Consider the following 24,026-nt stretch of genomic DNA (forward strand, 5'->3'; position numbering starts at 1 on the left):
CTGAGTTTACCCCACCCACCCACCCACCCGTCCCCTCATGTTAGCATCACTGTAGTGTAACGTCCATCATTTAGCTTCCTCTTTCCTTCCTGGTCAGTTCCTCACCCTCTTCTCCAGCGCGTCCAGCTCCGCCCCCACCTGCTGGGGCAGGTCTGCCCCCACCTGCTGGCTGAAATACGCCCTCAGCTCCTGGGTCTCCTTCTCCCAGAAGGCTTTGGGCAGGTCGAAGAGGGCGGCCATATCCACGTCCCCGGCCAGGCCCTGGATGTTGATCGAGCCGTCCTGGGGCAGCCAGCCCACCATGCTCCTTCGGGCCGCCTCGTCCTCCCGCTCGCGGCCGCAGCGCCTGAAGATCCACTCCAGCACGCGGGCGTTCTCCCCGAAGCCGGGCCAGAGGAAGGATCCAGACGCCGGGTCCTTCCTAAACCAGTTGACGTGGAAGATCTTGGGCAGCTGGGTGGGCCCCCGACGCGTCTCCATGCTCAGCCAGTGGGCCAGGTAGTCTCCAAAGTTGTAGCCGAAGAACGGCCGCATGGCGAAGGGGTCGTGCATGATGGCCTTCCCTGGGATCGTCAAACAAATGTTTATTTTCCTGGAAAAGAATTCTGCATCATTTTATAAGATCAGATGCATGTGACAGAGTCAGTACCTTTGTGTTCAGCTGCTGCTGTGGACTCAGATCTCATGGCCGCTCCCACGAACACCCCGTGGCGCCAGTTGAAGGCCTCGTACACCAGAGGGACTCCTGGGACAGCAGAACAGAGGTCAGAGGTCAGGCCAGGGGCCAGGGGTCAGAGGTCAGGCCAGGGGCCAGGGGTCAGAGGTCAGGCCAGGGGCCAGGGGAGCCACAGTGACATTGTGGCTGATCCTATTAGCTATCCTAACATGTAACAATAGAAGAAGACCTTCAGTGTTTGCCCTAGGACTTTTTTCCAGTGTACTCATCAGCACAGTGGATCCAGTGTACTCATCAGCACAGTGGATCCAGTGTACTCATCAGCACAGTGGATCCAGTGTACTCATCAGCACAGTGGATCCAGTGTACTCATCAGCACAGTGGATCCAGTGTACTCATCAGCACAGTGGATCCAGTGTACTCATCAGCAGGTGTAATTAACAAGGGCAACGCCAGTGTGAAAACAGCGCTCTCTTTTTGGGGGGAATATACAGCGTCATTTTATATATTTGGTCATTTGTAGGGGAGCGGAAGAGGAGAGTCATCCTCACCCTCTGGTCTCCTGCCTCCGAAGATGATGGCATCAATGGGCACCCCCTCCTCGCTCTCCCACTGGGGGTCAATGATGGGGCACTGGGCGGCCGGGGTGCAGAACCTGGAGTTGGGGTGGGCACAAAGGGTGGAGTCACCTGGGGGAGGAAGAGCGGGGGGGAGGAGTGATGAGACAGAACACACCAGAACTGAACGCTGTGATATAAACACTGTTATTCTAGCAGCAGTACAAGGTTGCGGGCAATTAAACTGCATTGAAATACTCCAACAGAACTAATAACGTGAAATGTCCCCTGCCACCATGTGGCGTTGTTTCTCCCCTCATAGCTCACCGGGCGTCCAGGATTTGCCGTGCCAGTCCATCAGCGACACGCCCTCTGCTGGCGGCTCCAGACCCTCCCACCACACCCCCCCGTCGCTGGTCTCGCCCACGTTGGTGAACACGGTGTTCTTGGCGATGGTTGCCATGGCGTGGGGGTTGGTCTTCATGGAGGTACCGGGCGCCACGCCAAAGAAGCCGTTCTCTGGGTTTATGGCCCTCAGCTTCCCTGCAGAGCAGAGACACGCATCACCACTGGTGTCCTACTGCTGAGACACGCATCACCACTGGTGTCCTACTGCTGAGACACGCATCACCACTGGTGTCCTACTGCTGACTCTCGCAGGACAAACTGCAAGGCCCCAGGCAGAAGTATCCAGTCTGAAACCGACTTTTTCTGAGTGAGTTACTTTTGGCGCATGTTTGTGTGTGTGTGTAAATGAGTCTCCATACCCTGGCTGTCGAACTTCATCCAGGCGATGTCGTCGCCCACACACTCCACCTTCCAGCCCGGCATGGCAGGCTTCATCATGGCCAGGTTGGTCTTCCCACAGGCACTGGGGAACGCTGCCGCCACGTAGCGCTTCTCCCCCTGGGGACTGGTGATGCCCAGGATCTGGAGGAGGGAGAAACAGGAAGGTAAAGAAACTGTTACAGAGTGCTCATCTCCAAGTCACAGTCTGCCCCCCTCACACCCACCAGCATGTGCTCGGCCAGCCAGCCCTCGTCCTTGGCGATGCGGGAGGCGATGCGCAGGGCGAAGCACTTCTTCCCCAGCAAGGAGTTTCCCCCGTAGCCGCTGCCAAAGGACAGGATCTGCCGGCTGTCTGGCAGGTGGGAGATCAGCACTTTCTCTGGGTTACACGGCCACGAGCTCACTAGGGGGGCTGGGGGAAGAGATTGGTGAAAGCCCAGGTCAGGGAGCAATACAGGATCCTACCACACACACCTCACACACACACCAACACACGAGCAGTACCTTTCAGAGGCAGGGGTCGCCCCAGAGAGTGCTGGCAGCGTACAAACTCCGCCCCCTCCGCCAGCTTCTCCATGACGGGCGTGCCCATGCGGGTCATGATGCCCATGCTGGCCACCACGTACGGGGAGTCAGTCACCTGCACGCCCATCTTGGACAGAGACGAGCCGACAGGACCCATGCTGAACGGGATGACGTACATCGTACGCCCTGGCGGAGGACACAAGCAGAGACACATAGAACTGTTACTTAGCGCCTGCTGTCTAATTGTATCCAGAACTACAGGGAATCCCTCCCATGGAAGAGCAGTGGTATCAAACCAGACCCTCTCCCGAGCCCGGCACTCCAGGGCTTTTAGGGTGGGGGAGGTATGGAGAAACGTTGGGCCACATACTTCCGTCAGAAACGGACAGAGACAGAGAGAGGCAGAGATCCAGCCGTACCAGCCATGCAGCCAGGGAAGCGTTCCTGCCGGGCCTTCTGGAAGTCCTCCTCGCTCAGCCAGCTGCCCAGCTGGCTCTTGGCTCCGGGGCTGGGGATGGGCACCGTGTCCCGCTGCCGCTGGGTCACGATCACAGTCTTACTCTCCACCCTCGCCACGTCCTTGGGATCGGTCCTTGCCAGCCAGCTGGGCAGGGGTGAAAGGTCAAACACGTCAGAGTCTAATCTTTACAACCTGGGTGTCTTGCTGGACTGAAAACCTGTCCCCCTGAACAGGGCGTGGCCCTGGGGGCGGGGCGTGGCTCTGGGGGCGGGGCGTGGCTCTGGGGGCGGGGCGTGGCTCTGGGGGCGGGGCGTGGCTCTGGGGGCGGGGCGTGGCTCTGGGGGCGGGGCGTGGCTCTGGGGGCGGGGCATGGAGCAGTCCTCACCAGTTGTGGTACTTGGGCAACCTCTTCACCATGCCGTCCTTCTCCAGTCCGGCCAGGACGCCGGCCGCCTCCTCCGCCGTGCCCGTCACCACATGCACGCGGGCGGGCTGGCACTCGGCCACCGCCCCCTTCACAAAGTCAGCCACGGCGGTGGGCAGGGAGGGCACCGAGGCCAGAGAGCGGACCCCCATCCCTGCCCCCACGCAGCCTCGCCTGGGGAACACAGAGGAGGTTAGGGTGATGACACAAGGTGATAAAAACCTGATTTTTCTACACAGATACATCCAGACAGGATTAGCTGACAGTCCTTACTCTCCAGTCCACCTAATTTACAGCATTATATTTCACAAAAGACTTTGAAAGTTTTTCTACAAATTTAATTTGACTCCACGGGATCTGCTGTATAATGTGACTCACATTTTTAACTGGTGGTTTCGGGTCCACTGGCTAATTTGAATCACACGTTTCTACTTCAGTTGAGAGTCTCTCTGACAGAGGGCACATGCAGTCCAAACTAGCAGCACAGAGTCATTAAAGTTCTCCCTCTAGGATAGGGTCTAGGGGGCACAGGCCCACCAGCACATGCTGAGAAGATGACTAGCTGCTGATAAAGCAGGCATCATGCCAACAGCACCAGAGCTCAGACATGAGGACACTGACCAATGCATCACACACAGAGAAAGAAAGACCATTGTTCAAGACACTTTACGGAGGTTAAAATCTGAATTTGGCATACATCCTTAAAGGAGCACCTTACTGAAGCCACCCTTAACGACCCGCAAGCTGCTGCTTGTTAACTGCTGTGTAATTATCTGCAACTGGAGAATTGCTGTACATCACCGACAATTTGTTCTGAAGCTTCAAGACATGGTTGCTGTTCGACCTTTGACCTCTCTTCCTCCCCTGGCAACCCCCCCCCCCCCCCTCTGACAGACTTGTTGTGTGAGCAGCAGAGATTGAAGTCAAGCTGAGTCTGAACCCCTCCCTCCTCGTGGATATCTTCTCTGTGTAACTAAGTAACAAATTTGAGCATTTTCTCCCATTGGATCACTGACTGAAGCACATGAGCACAATGGAACAGAGATTCTTCCTCCTCCTCCCTCCCCCTCCTCCTCCTCCTCCTCCTCCTCCTCTCCCACCCCCCCCCTCTCACGCTTCCTCCTCCTCCTCCTCCTCCTCCTCCTCCTCCTCCTCCTCCTCCTCCTCCTCTCCCACCCCCCCCTCTCACTCCCCCCCCCCCACTCTAACTCCCCCCCCACTCTCACTCCCCCCCCTCTCACTCCCCCCCCCCCTCTCACTCCCCCCCCCTCTCTCCCCCCCCCCCTCTCCCCCTCCCCCCCCTCTCACTCCCCCCCCCCCTCTCACTCCCCCCCCCTCTCTCACTCCCCCCCCCTCTCTCACTCCCCCCCCCCGTCTCTCACTCCCCCCCCCCCTCTCTCACTCCCCCCCCCTCTCTCACTCCCCCCCCCCTCTCTCACTCCCCCCCCCCTCTCTCACTCCCCCCCCCCCCCCCTCTCACTCCCCCCCCCCCTCTCTCACTCCCCTCCTCTCTCACTCCCCCCCCCCCTCTCACTCCCCCCCCCTCTCTCACTCCCCCCCCTCTCTCACTCCCCCCCCCCTCTCACTCCCCCCCCCCCCTCTCACTCCCCCCCCCCCTCTCTCACTCCCCCCCCCCCTCTCACTCCCCCCCCCCCTCTCTCACTCCCCTCCTCTTCCTCCCACGATAATAGTTGAGCTTTGCACGGTTCCATTCCCCCATTCTAACACCCCTCCAGAAAAAGTCAACCAATCATCGGGAACCTCAAGCAGTTACACCCACACTCACCCTACCAGTTATCGGTTAACAGTTCCTGAGGTCTGTGCAGAACACTGAGGGCACTACACGCACGTAACACACGCATGCATCACGTTGGGTCGCCTGAATCCTGGTTTAAACATGCAGGGAGGACAGCTCATTCAGACACTTGTGAACACCGCACACAAAAGACAAGCTGTAAACACAACATGAAGCAAGGCTGCTCACATTTAGCCTACTTTGTGCAACATGGTCAGATAGCCTGGTGGGGGAAAGAAATTCAGAGACATGAATGCTACTAGGATGTGATTCGTAACATATTTTTATGTCAACATGGCACTTATTGACGTAAAGAAATATCCTTCATTTTTAAGTGTACTTAGTTGCGCTGGTTTGGTCAGGTCAAGTTTAGCAGTGATGGTGGCTAGTTAGGCCTATAAGTCATACGTGTGCCTTTTTAAACAACTTATTAAACCTGTAGGGTGTGTTTGGTGTAGGTGTTGTCATAAAACTATAAGGATTTATCTAGGAATGTTTATCTAGGATACGAGCCAATTGCCATATCTCGCATAGATTGCAAAAACAAATTGTCGTATCCAAAAGAGTCTGATTTGGTTGACATTTGTTTCCACTTATTGCAAATATTGTGCATGCATAATTGGCTACAACACTATCGATGGGTTGAAATGTTGCAACGCGACCAGTAGTCAAGTTAACTATAGAACACCATGTACCCCGTAGTTCCGGAGTACTATAAAGAGTTATCCGGGTCAGAAAGCACATCTTATAGTTCACTCTAAATATCACTGAAATAAGAAAATACTCACCGTTTGAAAACTCCGAGAATGAGACACGACATATTGTTGTAACACAAACTGTGGCAGTGAATTAAATTTCACAAACTCAAAAAAGATCTCGTAGCAGAAAGTAGTCTTGTGTACTTCAGAACCAATCACAACTCATATCGGATCGGTCAGATAGCAGTGTGAATGCTGAGGTAGAGAGACCTATCAAGAGAACCTTGCCCTTAGTAACACGTGTACGTTCACAGGCGCAAACATGCACGCACACCTTGACACAGGTTATGTTTCGTAGCTCAATTATCTACTATAAAACATACTTCGTGCAATGTACGCAGATGTTCCTCTGGGCGAAATGTATAATCTGAGACTCAAACGCAGTCTAAGTACGAAAACTATGATATTGATGTAGTCTCGTTCAAGCATTGACAAAATCCGCGAGCGTTCTCATTTTAAATAACTTGCTTTCTTTTAAAACACGCGAGACACGGAAAACACGGAGAACTACTTCATACCACCAAGTTTCCTCATGGTTTAAATATCCAGACACGGGCAAACTCAACCCAGCTGGATGATGCAAGTTCGAAGTTCCGGTATCAGCGGCTAAATACGTGGAACAGTGAGACAGTTTTTAAAGGGTTGCAATGAACGGGCTAGAGAAGATGAGAAATTGGCAATGGACCTCGTCAGTTGAAAGCTCAGTACGAGTGTGTTGTGAAAAGCTGAGCAGAGTCAGCAAAATAAAAACGCAAAGTCATTGAAAAAAATAGTACTGCGGAAGGATATATGCAGTTTCAGTTGTCTACTCAGAACTGGCCTAATTGGACCAATTAGCTAGCAGGCAATATTGTTGATGCGTTGTAAAAAATATATATATATAATTTTTAAAAATGCAACAAAAGAACGAATTGGCATGTGGGTCTGATGTGGTTAACACGAGCCTGTCAGGGGTGGGTTAGGTCGACTACATTCAGGTCAAGAGGAAACATTAAATCGGGAGAAATAGTAAACAGGATGAAGAGAGGTTGGGAGTGTAGGCTATGTGAACATAGCCTACATAGCCTCCCCTCTCCCCCACCCACCCTCCCTCCTCCCCCACCCTCCCCACTCCCTCCTCCCCCACCCTCCCCACTCCCACTCTCCTTCCTCCCCCACCCTCCCCACTCCCTCCCTCCTCCCCCACCCTCCCCTCTCCCTCCTTCCCCACCCTCCCTTCGGCTCCACAGACTTTCAGACCTTTGCACTGAGTCTTTCACAAACAAGTTTGAAATGCTGGAAAACAACTTTCTAGATCTCTCACTCCATCACTTCAATCAATAATTAATGGCCTTACAAACACATCAGCTTTCACCCTTTGGATTAAATTCAAAGTCCAAAAACAAAGTCCACAATTTATTGTAATTTATTGCATGTAACTCTAGCATTTTTCAATGACATGTAATCATACAAGCACAAAACAAAGGAACAATTAATTGCTCACAATATTAGCAAACACCTAGATGGTTATAAATGATGTGGCAGATAACCACCGCTCTGTGAGCCAGATGTCACTAATAAATACTGTTCAACATGTGTTATAAGATACATTCATTATGCTCGTACTGAGTATTTTCTCAAACGCAATTTTTTATGGTTCAACAATACTTAGCCATTTTAACAATTTGAGATATGGGCAGACATTTAATTTAATTTCAGATTAAATTAGTTAGCCATTTACTGTCTGAGTAGGCTATACCATTGCAGCTGATTGGAAAATAATTAACTCTCAGTTACAGAGTAGCAAAAACATCAGGTTCCTGGTCTCCCTGCTCTGTTGACGGTGAGGGTCTCGTGTGCCGACATCGTCACTGTCTAACACTACGTATGCAAGTGCATTATAGTGAACGCGATACTATAATATTGTTATGAAATGTTTGTCAATTCGTAGGCCTATTCACCATAAGGAAACTCTAATAGTTTGTTTAAGTATTTTATATGTGATACCGATTAAAAGCAATAAGAAACCAAATGCATAATCTAGTTAATTCACCAGTGAGATGTTTCACTTTCCCAAATCTTTAACACGAATAGCGGTTAAAATGCACGAGGATGTTTCAGGGTCAATATACACTACGTTCAAAAGTTGATGGGAGCGCATTCCCTAGCGGATACACTGGGAACCGCAGAACATATGTCAACACATCGAAGTTATTTTATTTTAAACACCCAGTGTAACTGAGAATAATTTGTAATGATTTATTTGTCTGGTAAACGTATCACACTGAAACATCTGCCGATGACTTAAAGCCTCAGAAACTTCAAGTCCCACAATGCCACATGATGAACGCGAACCCCGTGCCAAACTGGAAAGTACGGAAATATCCTTACTTTCATTTTCAGTTTTTAATGCTGACTAACAACGACTGCTTTTCCGTACTGTGCATCATTCACAATTAACAGGTAAACAACTAATTTCGCAAACAGTTTTGTATATTTGCACGATATTGTTGCGACAATGTCTTATTGTGTACACAACTTGTACACAACTAAGTGATTTCCCTTTTCATTAAAAGAGACGATGACATCCATAGACATCCGCCCGGAGTCGAAGAAACAGGTAAGAATAGCGACGTTGTCTTCTTTTAAATTCACTTCAAAGTAACTAAATGAAATCGTCGACAACCGAGATGGATATCTAGACAGCATAGTCTGCCTGGGCAGCGTTTTAGGAGCATAGTTCCCCGTGTGTTAAGCTAACTGACTGTAAAGTGTTAGGCCATGAGATCACCAGATGGAACTCGACCCGTCTACCCCGCAGTGGAGTGAAACTACCTGTCAGACAACTCGGACACTGTCAGAGTTGGGTGTCTGGTAAGTGAGATATCAGTGATACAGTGACCACTCTCCTCCTCTCCTCTCCAAATACCACACTACAGGTCGATGACTTCTGCAAGCAACTTACCAAGGAGGTACATAGCCAGTTTGAACAACTTAAGCACTTAATCATGCATAACTAGGAGCTTTTCATATCTAGAAAACACATCTGTCCCCTGTGTCACACAGGCAGAGACCCTCCTCACAGGCTTCTTCCCTCAGAAGATTGTAGAGATGGAGGTGCTGCTGAAGGTAAGAAGGCAGGCAGCTGCTGCTCCAGCGACAGGAACACAAGGGCTCTCGACACACAGAGATGTGGAGTCAGGGTGTTTATGATGTTGTGATGTTGGTGTGGATGTTCTTCAGAGCTCGCTGAGCCTGGATAACCTGCTGACCCTGAAGGCTCCTCTGGACATCCCCATCCCTGACCCTGTGAAGGAGGAAGCCAAGAGGAAGAGGAAGGAGGAGGTGGAGACACCACACACACACACACACACACACCTTCCCCCACACACACCCCCTCCTGTCCATGCTCCAGTGTAAGTCTCCAGCCAGAGGCCCTGTACTGACCCTCTTCTCTGGGTCCTGCAGAAGGAAGCCAAGGAGGGCAAGAAGGGCAAGGAAGACAAGGAGGACAAGGAGGAGGAGGATGCAGGTGAGAGGGGGAACATGGTGGTACCACGCTTCTGCTCCAGTTCAACAATCCTAATATCCATCTTATGTATTTTGTTTTTGTGTAAGTGGCACAAGGCTACCCTTGTTCTCACTGTCATGTGATCTCTGTCGGGGGGGGGGGGGGGTCTCTCAGTCTAACACTGAGGCAGTGATTTATATTTGGAAAAGAGTGGGGGTGTTCAACGATGTATAAAAGCCATTGTTGATGGTCTCACAACAGGGATTGTGTGGAGTCTGTTAAGTAGTAAGCTGCTGCATTACAGAAGTGCTACATTATAGTGGACATAAAGACAGGGTTGTGGTCTTCCGCCAGGTCCTCCCTGCGGCCCCATCGCCTGTAACGAGAGGGTGGAGCGTCTGCTGAAGGAGATCAGACCTCAGATCCAGACCCTCAAGGAGAAGCTCAACACAGTCAGTTGTTTACCTCACTGCAGAGAGTAAATCGTGAAAGGATATGTGTCATATTAAAGTGTATGTCTGTGTCCCTGTGCTCCCAGGTATCCATGTGGGTTCAGCTCCAGATTCCCAAGATCGAGGATGGAAACAACTTTGGCGTGGCTGTACAGGTGAGCTGTTAGGACACGTGACCCTGACCACCAAAACACTGTTCAACTGCTGTTAGGACACGTGACCCTGACCACCAAAACACTGTTCAACTGCTGTTAGGATACGTGACCCTAACCACTGCACACTTCTGATCCAGTATTCCTACATGTTGCTCCACAGGAGAAGGTGTTTGAACTTCTGACCAATACTCGCACCAAGATCGAGGGATTCCAGACGCAGATCTCCAAGTAAGATGTGATACTGAGAACGGGTGTTAACTGATGATCTGGTGTGTGTGTGTGTGTGAATATGCTGACGTGTTCCTGTGTGGTTAGGTACTACAGCGAGAGGGGCGATGCTGTGGCCAAAGCATCCAAACAACCTCACGTGGTCAGTATTGCTACGTGTGTGTGTGTGTGCGTGTAATTGTACAGTATATGTGTGTGTGTGTGTGTGTGTGTGTATAGTATACAAATGTACACCTGCTGGCCTGACTTGTGTTCCGTGGTCTCCAGGGAGACTACAGACAGCTGGTGCATGAGCTGGACCAGTCCCAGTACTGTGAGCTGAGAGTGGTGGTCCTGGAGATACGCAACACATACGTAAGCCCGGGTTACTTCCTGTTTCCCTCCTCGTACTTCCTCCCCCCTCCAGCAGGTTGGGGCCATGCAGAGCTGTTAGCAGTGACCAGGGGAGGAGCTCTCATCATACAAACAAAGGAGTCAATTCAGTACGCTGAACAGATACAATGCAACGTTGAACAATTAGAAAATATCAAATTACATTTCATTGAAGGGAATCAATTTAAATTAAATTCACTAGGCACCACTGTATAGATTTCACAGGAGAATGTATTACAGAGCCAGAGGTATTCTAGGATCTTTTGAGGACCAAAACCTCCCATGACTCAGTGATGTCATTAATCTGCCTGTAGTTCTATCTGCCTGTAGTTCTATCTGCCTGTAGTTCTATCTGCCTGTAGTTCTATCTGCCTGTAGTTCTATCTGCCTGTAGTTCTATCTGCCTGTAGTTCTATCTGCCTGTAGTTCTATCTGCCTGTAGTTCTATCTGCCTGTAGTTATCTAGCAGATGGAGCCCTTCTCCTATTCTGTCTTTCTGGTGGAAGATCTGCCCCCTGCTGCGTTCCTCTGTTTGATGGGTTTGGTGACGAGGCAGTTGGGGTGAGATGAGAGGCTGGGGATGTCATGATGCTGTTCTCTCCTGCTGCTGTGCAGGCTGTGCTGTTTGACATCATCAACAAGAACTACGACAAGATCAAGAAGCCAAGAGGAGACAGCAAAGCCCTCATCTACTGAGAGACACACACACACACATACATACACTCTCCAGATGTGTTCATTTGAAATACCACCGACAATCTGATATATAGAGACACTGACTCAGTAGTGTTTGGTTTCACATGTTAACTTCCCCAGTTAGTAAATAATGCTGTATTAACCATTTTCAGGCTACAAAATAAATCTGTGAGATTTCTCGTACTCTGTGAATTGCCAATTTTTGTTGCCTCAGTGTTAAATGATGTGAAAGTGATAACAGATCAATCGTTTACCTATACTAATGAATAAGCCTTGAGTGATCCCTAAAATTCTTCCGATGTGGGGGTGAGGTATTAATTATATTAATTAAAATGTAAGGTGACATGAGACAGTTTCCCATGCATGAATCCTTCTCTAAGGACTGAAGACCAACATTTCAGAGAGATGAAGAGCACAGAGCCTGCCGGGGAGAGAAGCTGTGACCTCACACCAGATGAGGGAGGGATGGCAGCCAACACAAGCCTCAGAGAGAGAAACAGCTCCGTGACCTCTGACCCCCACAGACATCTCTGCAGCCCAGGCCCCTGCAGCAGAGCTATCATACCACGCTGTCGGGCCACACAGGTCGTAGAAAGAGTCAAGCACGCGTGGTGTGGGCTACTCTGTTTGTCCGTCCGTGTTTGTGAGGAAGAGTCCCTCTCCCAGCCTCCCTGGACACCACCAGCCTGGCCCCAGGCAGCACCACCCCCGGTACAGGCCCCCCCACATTGGGCACCCTACAGCGCCCCCCAGCAGCTGGGAGGGGAACTGTGGGAGGTGAGCCAGCAGGCAGATCAGCAGGCTGAGCCACAGAGCCAGCAGGGAGACACACAGCAGGAAGAGGAGGCGCAGCGGGTTCCCCCAGGGCTTCCCCAGGGCCAGGCGGGGTTTGAACGCGGAGCCCTCCTCAGCCAGAACCATGCAGCACAGACAGAGCAGGAGGGGGTCTTCACACACATACCAGCTGTGCCACAGCAGGCCTGCTCTCAGACAAGAGGCCTTGCTCACCCTGGCACACCACATCCCACCCCAGGGACAGTCCCCCGGCCTGGGATAGGGGTTGCACCACAGCTCCAGGCCTCACGGACAAGCTTCCAGCCTGGGGAAGGGGTTGGTTGCAGCTCCTTGCAGCGTCCTCCAGCCAGGCCAGGAGCCAGACACACCCCCACCACATGGCTCCGGTGATAGCCACCCTGGAGAGGTGGTGGAGGGAGAGAGCGAGGGAGGGGCGGAGGGAGAAGGAGAGGATGAAGACAAAGGAGCTGGTGGAGATGCAGGTCCAGCCCCAGCAGGAATCAAGGAACTTTCTGGAGGGAGAAGTCAGGTTTTACTGCGAGTCAGAACACTCCTGGATGCGAGATGAAGCACAGGAGCTCAATCAATGTTGAGATTTCTTTACAAAAAATAACTTAAATTTGTATTATTTACACTCACAAAAACGTAAGTAGCAACTTATTTTCCATAAGCGATTTCACAGAAGACCGAGGAGAAACAGTACTGAATGGTTTGTTGTTAAAACAACAGCCTGTCCTGACCTGTAGAGGAAGTGGTTCCTGTTGGCAAAGATGCTGTGCCTGGACACCAAGGGTCCCAGGGCCGGCCCAAACCGCAGCACTACAGACACCATCAAGTCAAAATGACGCCTGAACAGTGAACAACGCAGGAGCCCAGCCGCCATGTCTGTCAGCACCGGCCGCACCCCCTCAGGTGAGGAGGGCTTAGACCAAGCCTCCCTGCCCGGCGGAGTTCACCAGACGGCGGCTGGGATTTATGGTTGACGTCAAGATGTCCATTTGATGCCGCCTGGCTGTCAGGGTCCATGCTCTCAGGCCAAGCTGAGTTTTGCTTTACTGCATGTCGTCCTCCCTCTCGGCTGTCCTGTCAGACTATACTGCCACGGTAAAAAGAATAGAGGCAGAACTGTCCCAAATGTTTTATGTAAAAAGTGTTTTACAGAAACATGACTCACTGCCTCGTAGTGCAGCTTAAAGCCCTGATGGGACACCAGAGAACCGTCCTGCCCAACAGTCAGAGAACTGGACCACAGATCATCAGGTTGTGCTATACATCACGTTTGGATGAATGCTAAATGAGAACATCCAACAGACAGATCCACTTACAGCTCCCAAGACTGTTTCATCCTGGATCTGGGCTCACTGGCCCCGTGTTTCCCCATCCTGACTCTTCAGGGTGTTGAGCTTCTGATTCTAATTTTAGAGCACTTACAACATTCCTCACGTAACAAAGCCCTTGGTGCATAGTGCTGAAGCTGTGTCAGCGGCCTGTCTAGATAGGCCTCCATACTATCCACCAGACAAGTGTAATTAGATAATACACAAGCATAGAGATAAGGATTACCAGGAAGCAAGTTCAAAGACAAAGATTAACATTTAAAGAAATATTTTATTTGTTATTGTAAAACATTGTTTTGAGAGTGAAATATGGACATTGAGATATAAATACACTCAAATACCATCCACACATCTTCTACCCTTCACCCTATATCATCCCAGCACAAACACACATTCAAACCTTTCAACTGGAAAATGTTTACATCAGGCTACAAAATCTTGTGTTTATTTTCCACCCCTGGACAATAATAACGATAAAATATGATACATTATTTATAATGAATTATTCCCATTATTCATGAATGATTCTTACAATTTCCCTAGTATTTATGACATACTTTTTTCATTTAATGTTAACATTATTTATGAAATTATTTTAAACAAAGCACCAGAAGACTGTCGTCATTAAAATCGACTTCTGAGGATCTCCAGACCAACACCCCCCACACAGCTTCTAACACACCGCATAGCAGTGGGAACACATCCAAAAGGTGACAAAAAGGCTCCAATGTCACATAAAAACTCCACCCCTTCCTGCAGGTTTCTGAATACCATGTTATTATATTACTAACCCTAACCAGGGGAAGTTAGGAGGGCACGTCAGAAGAATAACACTTTGCACATCACACTTTATTATCCAGCATTGATAGTGTGAGCTTTAACATCTCGCTCTGAGAGACGTCCTCTCTCTCTCGACTGGTGGATCCTGCCTATGACATCACTTCCTGCCTTTCCTTGGCCCTACTCCCTCTCTCTGTCCTCGTTGAGCGGATGGGTCTGTCTGTGCTCCCACAATCGCACAGCACCATCCCACTGGAGGAAGAGAGAGAGGGAGAGGGGGACAGGGAGAGAGAGGGAGGGAGCGAGCGAGAGGGGATGAAAGATGAGAGAGAGGGGATGAGGAGGAGAAACAAAGTGAATCTGTGAGGTGTTCCCTCCATGTCCAGCAGGTGAGCAGCTGGGCCGGGAGTGTTCAGGCGTCTACTCACAGAGCTGCTGATGATGCTGTCCTTGTAAGGGTGCCAGGTCACATCCCTCACACAGGCCTCGTGGTCCGACAGCCGGGACACAACGCTGCCGGTCAGCACGTCATAGACTGGACACACACACACACACACACACAGTCAGAGACACCCACAACGGTTAGAGACACACACAGTTAAAGACACAGAGCGAGAGAAACAGTCGGATGGCAGAGAAAAGCGAGAGACACAGAAACAGAGAGACAAAGACAGGCATACCCACACCCACATGCATGTTACATAGAAAGAGAGAGACAGACAGACAGAGAGAGAGAGAGAGAGAGAGACAGAGAGAGAAAGAAAGAGACAGAGAGACAGAGAGAGAGACAGAGAAAGAGACAGAGAGACAGAGACAGAGACAGAGAGAGAGAGAGAGAGAGAGAGAGAGAGAGAGAGAGAGAGAGAGAGAGAGAGAGAGAGAGACAGCCAGCCCAGGTGACCTACTGATGATCTTGCCCGTTGAGCAGCCAGTGTAGATGAACCTCTGTCCGGTGGTGAACTCAGGAGAGAAGCGGCAGCGTATCAGAGTGTGCAGCACGCCGTGCCCCCGGTACGTCATGACCGACGTGTCTCCTGTCAGCTTGTGTCTCTTCAGAGCTGTGGGGGGGTTTGGGGGGGACGTGTGTGTGTGGTTGGGATGGGGGGGTGGATGGGGGAGAGGGCCAATGCCAGGTAAGTCAATAGACAGTGGCTGCTATTGACAGAGTAAAGTACAGCTGTACAACAGGAAGTAGTTAGGAGGAGACATCAAGTATGGGAGAGGTAAAACTCCCATAGGCCCCCCCAGGTCCTTCTCTGCCCCCCCAGGTCCCTCTCTGCCCCCCCAGGTCCCTCTCTGCCCCCCCAGGTCCCTCTCTGCCCCCCCAGGTCCCTCTCTACCCCCCAGGTCCCTCTCTGCCCCCCCCAGGTCCCTCTCTGTCCCCCCCAGGTCCCTCTCTGCCCCCCCAGGTCCCTCTCTACCCCCCCAGGTCCCTCTCTGCCCCCCCAGGTCCCTCTCTGCCCCCCCAGGTCCCTCTCTGCCCCCCCCAGGTCCCTCTCTACCCCCCCAGGTCCCTCTCTGCCCCCCCAGGTCCCTCTCTGCCCCCCCAGGTCCCTCTCTGCCCCCCCAGGTCCCTCTCTGTCCCCCCCAGGTCCCTCTCTGCCCCCCCCGGTCCCTCTCTGCCCCCCCCCAGGTCCCTCTCTGCCCCCCCCCAGGTCCCTCTCTGCCCCCCCAGGTCCCTCTCTGCCCCCCCAGGTCCCTCTCACCTCTCTGAGGGACCTGCTGCCAGCGGTAGTCCCAGTTCTGCTGGGTGACGGCCAGCCGGGATGCAGCCAGACCCTCCTTGGGGGAGAACTTCCTCACGTCCCACAGCTTGATGGACTGGTCCTTGGAGTTACTGATCAGGTAGCGAGCGTCGCCCTGGTAGGCGGTAAAAAACACACCACAGAAACTTTTTCAATTATTTCCGTTTTTTATTTTGAATCTCGTTCCACGTCACTGTGGTGTGGACAGAAACTTAGGAGTGTAGTGATGTTGTTTCAGGCCAGCTAGTAGGGGGGCATAATTAATCGACAATCGATTAATTGATCATTACGAATTTCGTTGATTACATTTTTTCATTGATAAAACTAATGCGTGTTCTGTTGCGTAGTGCGAGTCTTGAAGGAATGCAATGGATTTCGCTATGTGGCAGCAATTAAACATTTTACCACACAAAGGCAATGTTTGGGGAAAAACGCCACAGGCCTACTCAGTTACCGGCAAGTTTCCATGTATTTCAAAAGTAAACATGGAAGAGGCCACGGCGAAGTGTAGCGTGAGACCATTTTGACTTAAAAATAACTTTGTTCACTGCCAACACTGCAAAGCTGAGTATAAATACAACTCCTCCACGACTCAAATTATGTACCACTTGAAGAACGTCCATTCGACCCTGGTTAGTGGCGGTGCATCCTGCTCCCGGTGTTAGCACGGAGGAGCTGCGATGCACAACGAGCAGAGAAAATTACCCAACAGATCTGCAAGTCCATCGAGATGGATATGCTACCCTTAAAAATTGTTGAGGGCAAAGGTTTTTATGAAGCTTTGTTAATTAGCCAGAAAAAAAACGAGGGTCAGTTGTGTTTGAGCACTGGCTTCTAGCTGTCGGCTCCGCTTCTAGGAGTTACAGAAAGAGTTGTTCTTCTTGTAATAGCTACAGATCTCAATGCGGAAACACGCTGTGTTTTTTCTATTTTCACTGCATTTTCATATAGCCTATATAGTATAGCCTATATAGCCTATGGGGGTGTACCTTGCTGTGGATGAGGGTGGGGTGTACCTTGCTGTGGATGAGGGTGGGGTGTACCTTGCTGTGGATGAGGGTGGGGTGTACCTTGCTGTGGATGAGGGTGGGGGTGTACCTTGCTGTGGATGAGGGTGGGGTGTACCTTGCTGTGGATGAGGGTGGGGTGTACCTTGCTGTGGATGAGGGTGGGGTGTACCTTGCTGTGGATGAGGGTGTACCTTGCTGTGGATGAGGGTGGGGTGTACCTTGCTGTGGATGAGGGTGTACCTTGCTGTGGATGAGGGTGGGGTGTACCTTGCTGTGGATGAGGGTGGGGTGTACCTTGCTGTGGATGAGGGTGGGGTGTACCTTGCTGTGGATGAGGGTGGGGTGTACCTTGCTGTGGATGAGGGTGGGGTGTACCTTGCTGTGGATGAGGGTGTACCTTGCTGTGAATGAGGGTGGGGTGTACCTTGCTGTGGATGAGGGTGGGGTGTACCTTGCTGTGGATGAGGGTGGGGGTGTACCTTGCTGTGGATGAAGGTGATGCCGTCTCTGTGGCCGGCCAGCTGACCTACGGGCTGGGGGCGGTCTTCACGGAGGGTGCGGCGGTCCCAGACCTTGCACAGCGCGTCATCACTGCCGGAGAACAGCAGCTGGGAGGAGCTATCTGCAAACGCCACCGCGTTCACATCATCCTCATGGGCGTCGATCTGCAGGGGAGAAATGAGAGAGGGAGGACGAAGAGTACAGTAGAGACACCAGTAGAGAGAGAGACAGAGAGAAATGTATAGAGGAAGAGAGAGGAAGAGAGGGAGAAACAGATGGTAGAGGTCAAGCAGGTTGGGACAGTCACAGAGGGGTTCTGGGTAGAGTGTGTGTGTGTATGTGTGTGTGGGGGGTAGGTCTGCTCTCTGGTGCCAGTTAAAGGTAGAGGTGTGAAGCCACACGCACACACTGACCTTTAATGTTCTCTTGTTCTGTTCACGATCAAAGACATAGAGGCGGCCATCGTTTGCCCTGAGAGAGAGTGGAAGAGAGAGAGACATAGAAAGGAGAGTGGAAGAGAGAGAGACATAGAAAGGAGAGTGGAAGAGAGAGAGAAGCTTACATAAATGAGTCTTGTCCTAAGCAGCAGTCTGAAGTGGAGTGTGGAGCGTGTGGAACTCACCCTCCCAGGATCTCCTTGCCGTCCGTGGACGCGGCCAGAGAGAACACACAGAACCTCCTCTCGTCTGGGCTGCAACACAAGACCCGCCCCTCAGATCACCAGCTACACGGTACGATGAACTACCGGCTGTTACAGGACTACAGCATGTACATCAGTTCCAGTGAATGAACTGTAAGGATTCCTAATATTGTGCTGACTGGCTGGCTGACTGGATGATAAATGCAGATACAGCATCAGGATTAGAAGCCACAGCTGTATGTGTGAGCGAGTGATGACCTGAGGGTGGTGCTGTGAGAGGACCTGGGGGTGGTGCTGTGAGAGGACCTGGGGGTGGTGCTGTGAGAGGACCTGGGGGTGGTGCTGTGAGAGGACCTGGGGGTGGTGCTGTGAGAGGACCTGGGGGTGGTGCTGTGAGAGGACCTGGGGGTGGTACTGGGGGTGGTGCTGTGAGAGGACCTGGGGGTGGTGCTGTGAGAGGACCTGGGGGTGGTGCTGTGAGAGGACCTGGGGGTGGTGCTGGGGGTGGTGCTGTGAGAGGACCTGGGGGTGGTGCTGTGAGAGGACCTGGGGGTGGTGCTGGGGGTGGTGCTGTGAGAGGACCTGGGGGTGGTGCTGTGAGAGGACCTGAGGGTGGTGCTGTGAGAGGACCTGGGGGTGGTGCTGTGAGAGGACCTGGGGGTGGTGCTGTGAGAGGACCTGGGGGTGGTGCTGTGAGAGGACCTGAGGGTGGTGCTGTGAGAGGACCTGGGGGTGGTGCTGTGAGAGGACCTGGGGGTGGTGCTGGGGGTGGTGCTGTGAGAGGACCTGGGGGTGGTGCTGTGAGAGGACCTGAGGGTGGTGCTGTGAGAGGACCTGGGGGTGGTGCTGTGAGAGGACCTGGGGGTGGTGCTGGGGGTGGTGCTGTGAGAGGACCTGGGGGTGGTGCTGTGAGAGGACCTGGGGGTGGTGCTGTGAGAGGACCTGGGGGTGGTGCTGGGGGTGGTGCTGTGAGAGGACCTGGGGGTGGTGCTGTGAGAGGACCTGGGGGTGGTGCTGTGAGAGGCACTAGGAGGGAAACACTCACTTGAGGTCCAGAGCCGTGTGAGTTTCACTGTCTCCCTCAATACTGCACACATGAACTGCAGGGGGAGAGAGACAGCAAGACAACACCACCAACACCATATTATGCTCTAGCTGGGTGATTTTCTTTTAATGAAAGAAGTTTGTTTACTTCTTATAAATTCTATACACTGTAAACTATTAGCCAAACTGCTCTTTTACTCCTTTCAACAGTTACTGTCATTGCACCCGCGGTAGAGCTGACAAGCCCAGTGTGGCCCACAAGGTTCTAGATGGTTCCGTAGCCTTACTGTAGTCAGACCAGCTGGAGTAGAGCACGCAGCTGGCGTCAGGGGAGAAGCACGCGTCCAGGACGCTCCAGCCCACATCCCTGGCCTTCACCGCCCGCTTCAGACTCAACCCACCCCTGCTGGTGTCATACAGGCGGATGTTCTGGTCTGGGGGGATGACAGACAAGGCAGAAATACAGACAGACAGGAGAATTAGTGACCCATGGGATTAGAAAATGTGTAAGTGAGTTCTTCAGTCAACTTGAACAGAAGCAACGTACATACGTACAGACTTGTGATATCAGCTTAGTTTAGAAGAGTGTTAGTTACCTTGGCAGGCAGAGAGGAACATGTTGCCATCCTCACTGTAAACCCCGCAGAAGGCTTTCTGTCTGTAGGTGTCTTTACACGACACACAGTTGGGCAGGAAGCTGAGGAGACGCACCTTAATTCATTACATTTTCAAAACAATAAAAGTGTACATAACTTCCTGCAGTGTACTCACTGTGAGCGGATGCGGCTGCACTCCCCATGAGAAAAACTGGAGCCGAGACACCTGCCTTGTTCCCTCTGCAGAACACAACCCAGGAAAACTAACTATGACAACACGATAACCACGATATCTAGGATAACAGGAAAGTATGTCTGAACATGACACGATAATGAGACAGATTCTGACACAGTCTTATGTCGTTCAACACAGCCTGCTAAAGGGGGCAGTACCTCTGTGAGCATGTGTGTGAAGCTGTTTCTGCCCCTCAGGGCTGAGGAGGCGGTAGCCAGGAGGATCTGGGTCCTGATCTCACTCTGGTCCACTTCCTGAGTGTCTGGCTGGGAGTCCACTGGAACACAGGAACACAGGGCTGCATCAGGACAGGCTTCATGACACATTAGACTGTAGTGAAAACCCACTCCTATCTAAGACAAGTTTTCTTTGTTAGGGTGAACAGCACAGAACATCATCAGGTGACGACTGGTGTGTGGAAGACCTCTACGTTGTCATGGTTACCAGGGGGGTTGTAGCGGTCTCCAAGGCGACCCTCCCACGCTCCATCGCTGTCCTCGTCAGAATCGGAGTATGACTGGACAAGCTGCAGCCCGGTAGCCCCACTGCCATGGACCAGCCTCACCTGGCCCCTGCACACAAACACACCTGTATTGCCCTGAACCTGCGACCTCTTGATCTAAGATCAAAGGCCGTTGGATCTTACCTCCTCAGTAAGTAAGCCAGCACTTGCGCTAAATCAACGTCCTCTTCAGCGGTAGACTGTCTCTCTGCAACTCTGCGGCCCCGGGTGCCGCTGCTCTGGTTGGATTCCTGATCAGACTGGTCTGGGTTGCCACTGGAACCCCGACCGCCGGACATCCCAGAACTGGACTGAGAGCCCATAGACCGAGAGTCTGGCGAGCACAACAATGTTGAACGGAAATGTTTATGCCCAGAAGGTGTCAAACACCGCGCCCTCTCTGTCGATCGCGCGACCACACACACACATATATATATATATATATATATACCACACACACATATATATATATATATGTATGCATAAAAGTCATTATAAACGCAATTTTTCTGATCCATACACGCACACACACGTAACAATCTCTTTGGCAGTTTACAATTAATGCGTAGTATGTGGATAGTTGAGAAATGCACGGTGGAGGTCTTCCCTCGTCCTTGCTAAACAGATTCAACTAACAAACACATTTCAGACTTGAAATTGAACACTACACACAGTGTTAGTAATTCTACGTGTAAAACATATAAAATGTAAATTAGGGTTAAACTAGCAGCGAGAACTAAAGATTGTAGACTATAACTAGCGTTAGCTAGCTAGCTACATACCCCTATGTTATTGTCGTTGACAGTTCCTTGGAACCAATTGTACTGGAAGCTAAATCCTTCGTCAGATATATCGATCGAAGTTAGACAAAAACAAAAGGTGTTATATGTGAGAAATGTTTTCAATCTCGATTTTGTCCAAACTGGAGTAGTTTTTCTAGCCCAGTCCGTGTTGCGCCATGTTGTTTACAAAATACAAGCTCTCTTCACGAGACCCTGCACTTTCGCAGTCACATGATCAACTATCGCGAGGAGGGATCAAACCACTAATTTGGTTGCATGGTTGAAACTGTCTGTTTGTAGCTAAAAGTTTAACAGAAGTTTGATAAATATTGGTATAACTCAATGTGTCGGCTGAAATGATGATACAAGACACGATACAAATGAAAGCAGTGTTCTCAAATTACAGCACTTAATCACCACAGACTGAGGCCAGGCCTAGTACTGCCTACGTCAGCATGTGGAGTCTGTTTTGATCACCAATCAGAGGACCGTTTCGTAATTGAAAGGGAAACAAAACTTTTCGGTGCTCATCTAGCATATACTACATGTTTCAATGTGTTATTATATGAGGGGTAGGCTATGTGGCAAATGTCTGAAAATGTATCCCCTCACATGTCCTAAAGGAGCAGATCCGAAAAGGGGGAGTGGCGTCGTAAGATAGCTGCTGTGTATGACCTACGTTTTGAAGATAACTGATGTGGTTTTCAAAAACCAAGAAAATGAATTATTATGCAAAATAGGTGTTTCAGGGCAACATGTCTGTACGTATTAACACATTCCGTAGACCCACTGTCGAGCCAATGGCCGTTTTACTAGCTCTAAATTTTAAAACGTCAATGATACTCCCATGGTCACAACTTTTTAACAATAGGCAATTTTATTGTGTCTTTCATAAGAGGGTCACTCAAAGAAAACTTCACTGTCAATATTAAGTTTAAGGTACTAAGGTACTACGTGTTTCTAGAGAGGGTCCCAGATTAAAGTAGATTACCGCAGAAATCACCTGAATTCAAAACGGGATCAAATGGCAGCCACAACAAGCTTTACTAATCTTTTGAATTACATAGGAATTACTTTGTTATAATAATGTGAGACTGACAGTTTATATATGCAATCAAATATTTAAGTGGGGGTATGGAGATGGATATTAATAGATGAAAAATACATTGTTACAAGTTATCCTATTTCTCACAATATATGTGCATTTAGTAATTTAGTGTAGTGCTCTGGGCAGTAGGTTTGCAGATAGACATCCATTTTCCCCTGAACTCTCTGATCACCAGACAGGCCTGAAGGGAAGAAAAACAATTATACATTAAATATACAGACAAAAAAAAGTATTCTCCCATTTGGTAGACATTTCCTAAACTCACCCAGCTTCTGAGCAGTATTTTTGATTGTCTTCAAGGCAGGCTGAGTGTCTTCTCCTTCAGGCACAATCACCTCGATTTCTCCGACACAGTATCCAAAGTCAGCCTGATCCAAGTCCACGCGAACTCCTTCCTCTTTAAAACCGAACGAACGTCGCACAGTTGTATAATTTGCAAAGCAAACCAGTTTTAGTTCAGCCAGCCACGCGTGGTCTGCAGGGCTGCTCTCGTTGGCCCCAGTGCAGGCTGTGTCTCCATGGACTGGGTTTGTGTTGCTGGCACAACCTCCCTCCTTCACTTCTTGCTCATTATCACTCTCCCTCATCATTTCTCTGACTTTAAGTTGAATCTGAGATAGATTTGTAATCTCCACATATCGGGAACACAGCGAAGCCCCCCCTCTGTCCTCTAGCTCTGTAACAGTGGGGTACTTCAGCTCCCAGCTGCCCTGGCGACAGCGGAGCCAGACATTTCTCAAGGTGAGGTGGAAGTCTGCAGAGTCATAGTAGCGGTCTTGAAACTCACACTGGCCAATGCACACGGCTTGAGAGGGGTTGAAGGAAAAGGGAGAGAGAGAGAGAGAACAATTCGAATGGGTTTCTTGTTTTGACTGATAAAGTACAACGAGAATAAGTGTACATGCATGAATTAAAATGAAATGTTCCCATAGTAGACAACTTGATGTTCAACAAATCCTATCCCCTCTCAACTGGATATTGGTGTACAGTCCTGAATACAGAATAGTATGAAGTATGAACACACCTCCTACCTCCTCCAGTCTTTTCTGAATGTCAGCATCACACACAAATTTCCTCTCCACCTCTACGCTCATTGCTGTCCAAACGAACACAAAATACAGATTCATGCCACATTAATCAGTTTGCATTTCAAACACAAGATAATTTATGGTGTAAAGCTTAACAGTCGACAGATATTGCAGTCTAAATGCGGAGTTTATGCATGAAAGACACAGCCAAATCATAAATCAAATCTACAGTTTCTCTCACCTTAAAGTTAACAAACAAAACAACAGAATCACGTAGTAGATTAAAACAGCAATCGCGTGTGTTTTTAACTCGGTTAGCTAAATCCCTGTCATAAGTAAATCGTTTTACACCGGCACAGTATGGGCACCTTGATGTCCATTCGTGAGCGTCAAAGTGCCGTCACACCAACGCAGGCGCACATTTGGTAATGCACTTTAAATGAATTGAATCGTTGGTAAAGTGTTTTTTTACTCTGATTAGGGTGTGATGATGTGTCCTTAACACTCGATGGCTTCAGCTGTGTCTGCAATAAGAGTGATGGAAAT

At 50.4% G+C, this 24,026-nt stretch overlaps 5 protein-coding genes across 5 annotated transcripts; 1 reads left to right on the plus strand and 4 right to left on the minus strand.

The window, feature by feature from the left end:
• Positions 1 to 31: 31 nt before the first annotated feature.
• On the minus strand, positions 32 to 6,668 carry pck2 (phosphoenolpyruvate carboxykinase 2 (mitochondrial)). Its single transcript, XM_084703835.1, has 10 exons — positions 6,015 to 6,668; positions 3,393 to 3,605; positions 2,967 to 3,151; positions 2,527 to 2,733; positions 2,247 to 2,434; positions 2,001 to 2,163; positions 1,561 to 1,776; positions 1,228 to 1,365; positions 650 to 745; positions 32 to 563 (listed from the first exon to the last, which is right to left on the minus strand). Exons 1-10 carry the CDS (start codon positions 6,044 to 6,046, stop codon positions 94 to 96), a joined length of 1,908 nt encoding a protein of 635 aa, XP_084559961.1. The 5' UTR covers positions 6,047 to 6,668; the 3' UTR covers positions 32 to 93.
• Positions 6,669 to 8,311: 1,643 nt separating this feature from the next.
• On the plus strand, positions 8,312 to 11,560 carry psme1 (proteasome activator subunit 1). The gene is made up of 12 exons (XM_084703836.1): positions 8,312 to 8,426; positions 8,540 to 8,583; positions 8,903 to 8,935; positions 9,030 to 9,092; positions 9,207 to 9,308; positions 9,432 to 9,495; positions 9,829 to 9,926; positions 10,013 to 10,081; positions 10,242 to 10,309; positions 10,397 to 10,451; positions 10,577 to 10,663; positions 11,297 to 11,560. The coding sequence occupies exons 2-12, from the start codon at positions 8,545 to 8,547 to the stop codon at positions 11,375 to 11,377; spliced, it is 759 nt and encodes a 252-aa protein (XP_084559962.1). The 5' UTR covers positions 8,312 to 8,426; positions 8,540 to 8,544; the 3' UTR covers positions 11,378 to 11,560.
• A 435-nt stretch (positions 11,561 to 11,995) lies between these two features.
• Positions 11,996 to 13,553, minus strand: LOC146274636 (fat storage-inducing transmembrane protein 1-like). Its single transcript, XM_084703675.1, has 4 exons — positions 13,498 to 13,553; positions 12,913 to 13,110; positions 12,415 to 12,684; positions 11,996 to 12,380 (listed from the first exon to the last, which is right to left on the minus strand). The coding sequence occupies exons 1-4, from the start codon at positions 13,551 to 13,553 to the stop codon at positions 11,996 to 11,998; spliced, it is 909 nt and encodes a 302-aa protein (XP_084559801.1).
• A 207-nt stretch (positions 13,554 to 13,760) lies between these two features.
• On the minus strand, positions 13,761 to 21,554 carry dcaf11 (ddb1 and cul4 associated factor 11). Its single transcript, XM_084703587.1, has 15 exons — positions 21,345 to 21,554; positions 20,707 to 20,896; positions 20,505 to 20,632; positions 20,219 to 20,337; positions 20,001 to 20,065; positions 19,826 to 19,926; positions 19,517 to 19,663; positions 19,231 to 19,285; positions 18,168 to 18,236; positions 17,959 to 18,016; positions 17,524 to 17,709; positions 15,996 to 16,149; positions 15,195 to 15,347; positions 14,718 to 14,824; positions 13,761 to 14,541 (listed from the first exon to the last, which is right to left on the minus strand). Exons 2-15 carry the CDS (start codon positions 20,883 to 20,885, stop codon positions 14,470 to 14,472), a joined length of 1,593 nt encoding a protein of 530 aa, XP_084559713.1. The 5' UTR covers positions 20,886 to 20,896; positions 21,345 to 21,554; the 3' UTR covers positions 13,761 to 14,469.
• A 665-nt stretch (positions 21,555 to 22,219) lies between these two features.
• thtpa (thiamine triphosphatase) lies at positions 22,220 to 23,857 on the minus strand. The gene is made up of 4 exons (XM_084703390.1): positions 23,722 to 23,857; positions 23,477 to 23,548; positions 22,718 to 23,257; positions 22,220 to 22,633 (listed from the first exon to the last, which is right to left on the minus strand). Exons 2-4 carry the CDS (start codon positions 23,544 to 23,546, stop codon positions 22,533 to 22,535), a joined length of 711 nt encoding a protein of 236 aa, XP_084559516.1. The 5' UTR covers positions 23,547 to 23,548; positions 23,722 to 23,857; the 3' UTR covers positions 22,220 to 22,532.
• Positions 23,858 to 24,026: the final 169 nt, after the last annotated feature.

The sequence above is a fragment of the Hypomesus nipponensis genome, chromosome 8 (genome assembly GCF_054491055.1).
Source record: "Hypomesus nipponensis isolate SF chromosome 8, ASM5449105v1, whole genome shotgun sequence".
NCBI classification, from domain to species: Eukaryota; Metazoa; Chordata; class Actinopteri; order Osmeriformes; family Osmeridae; genus Hypomesus; species Hypomesus nipponensis.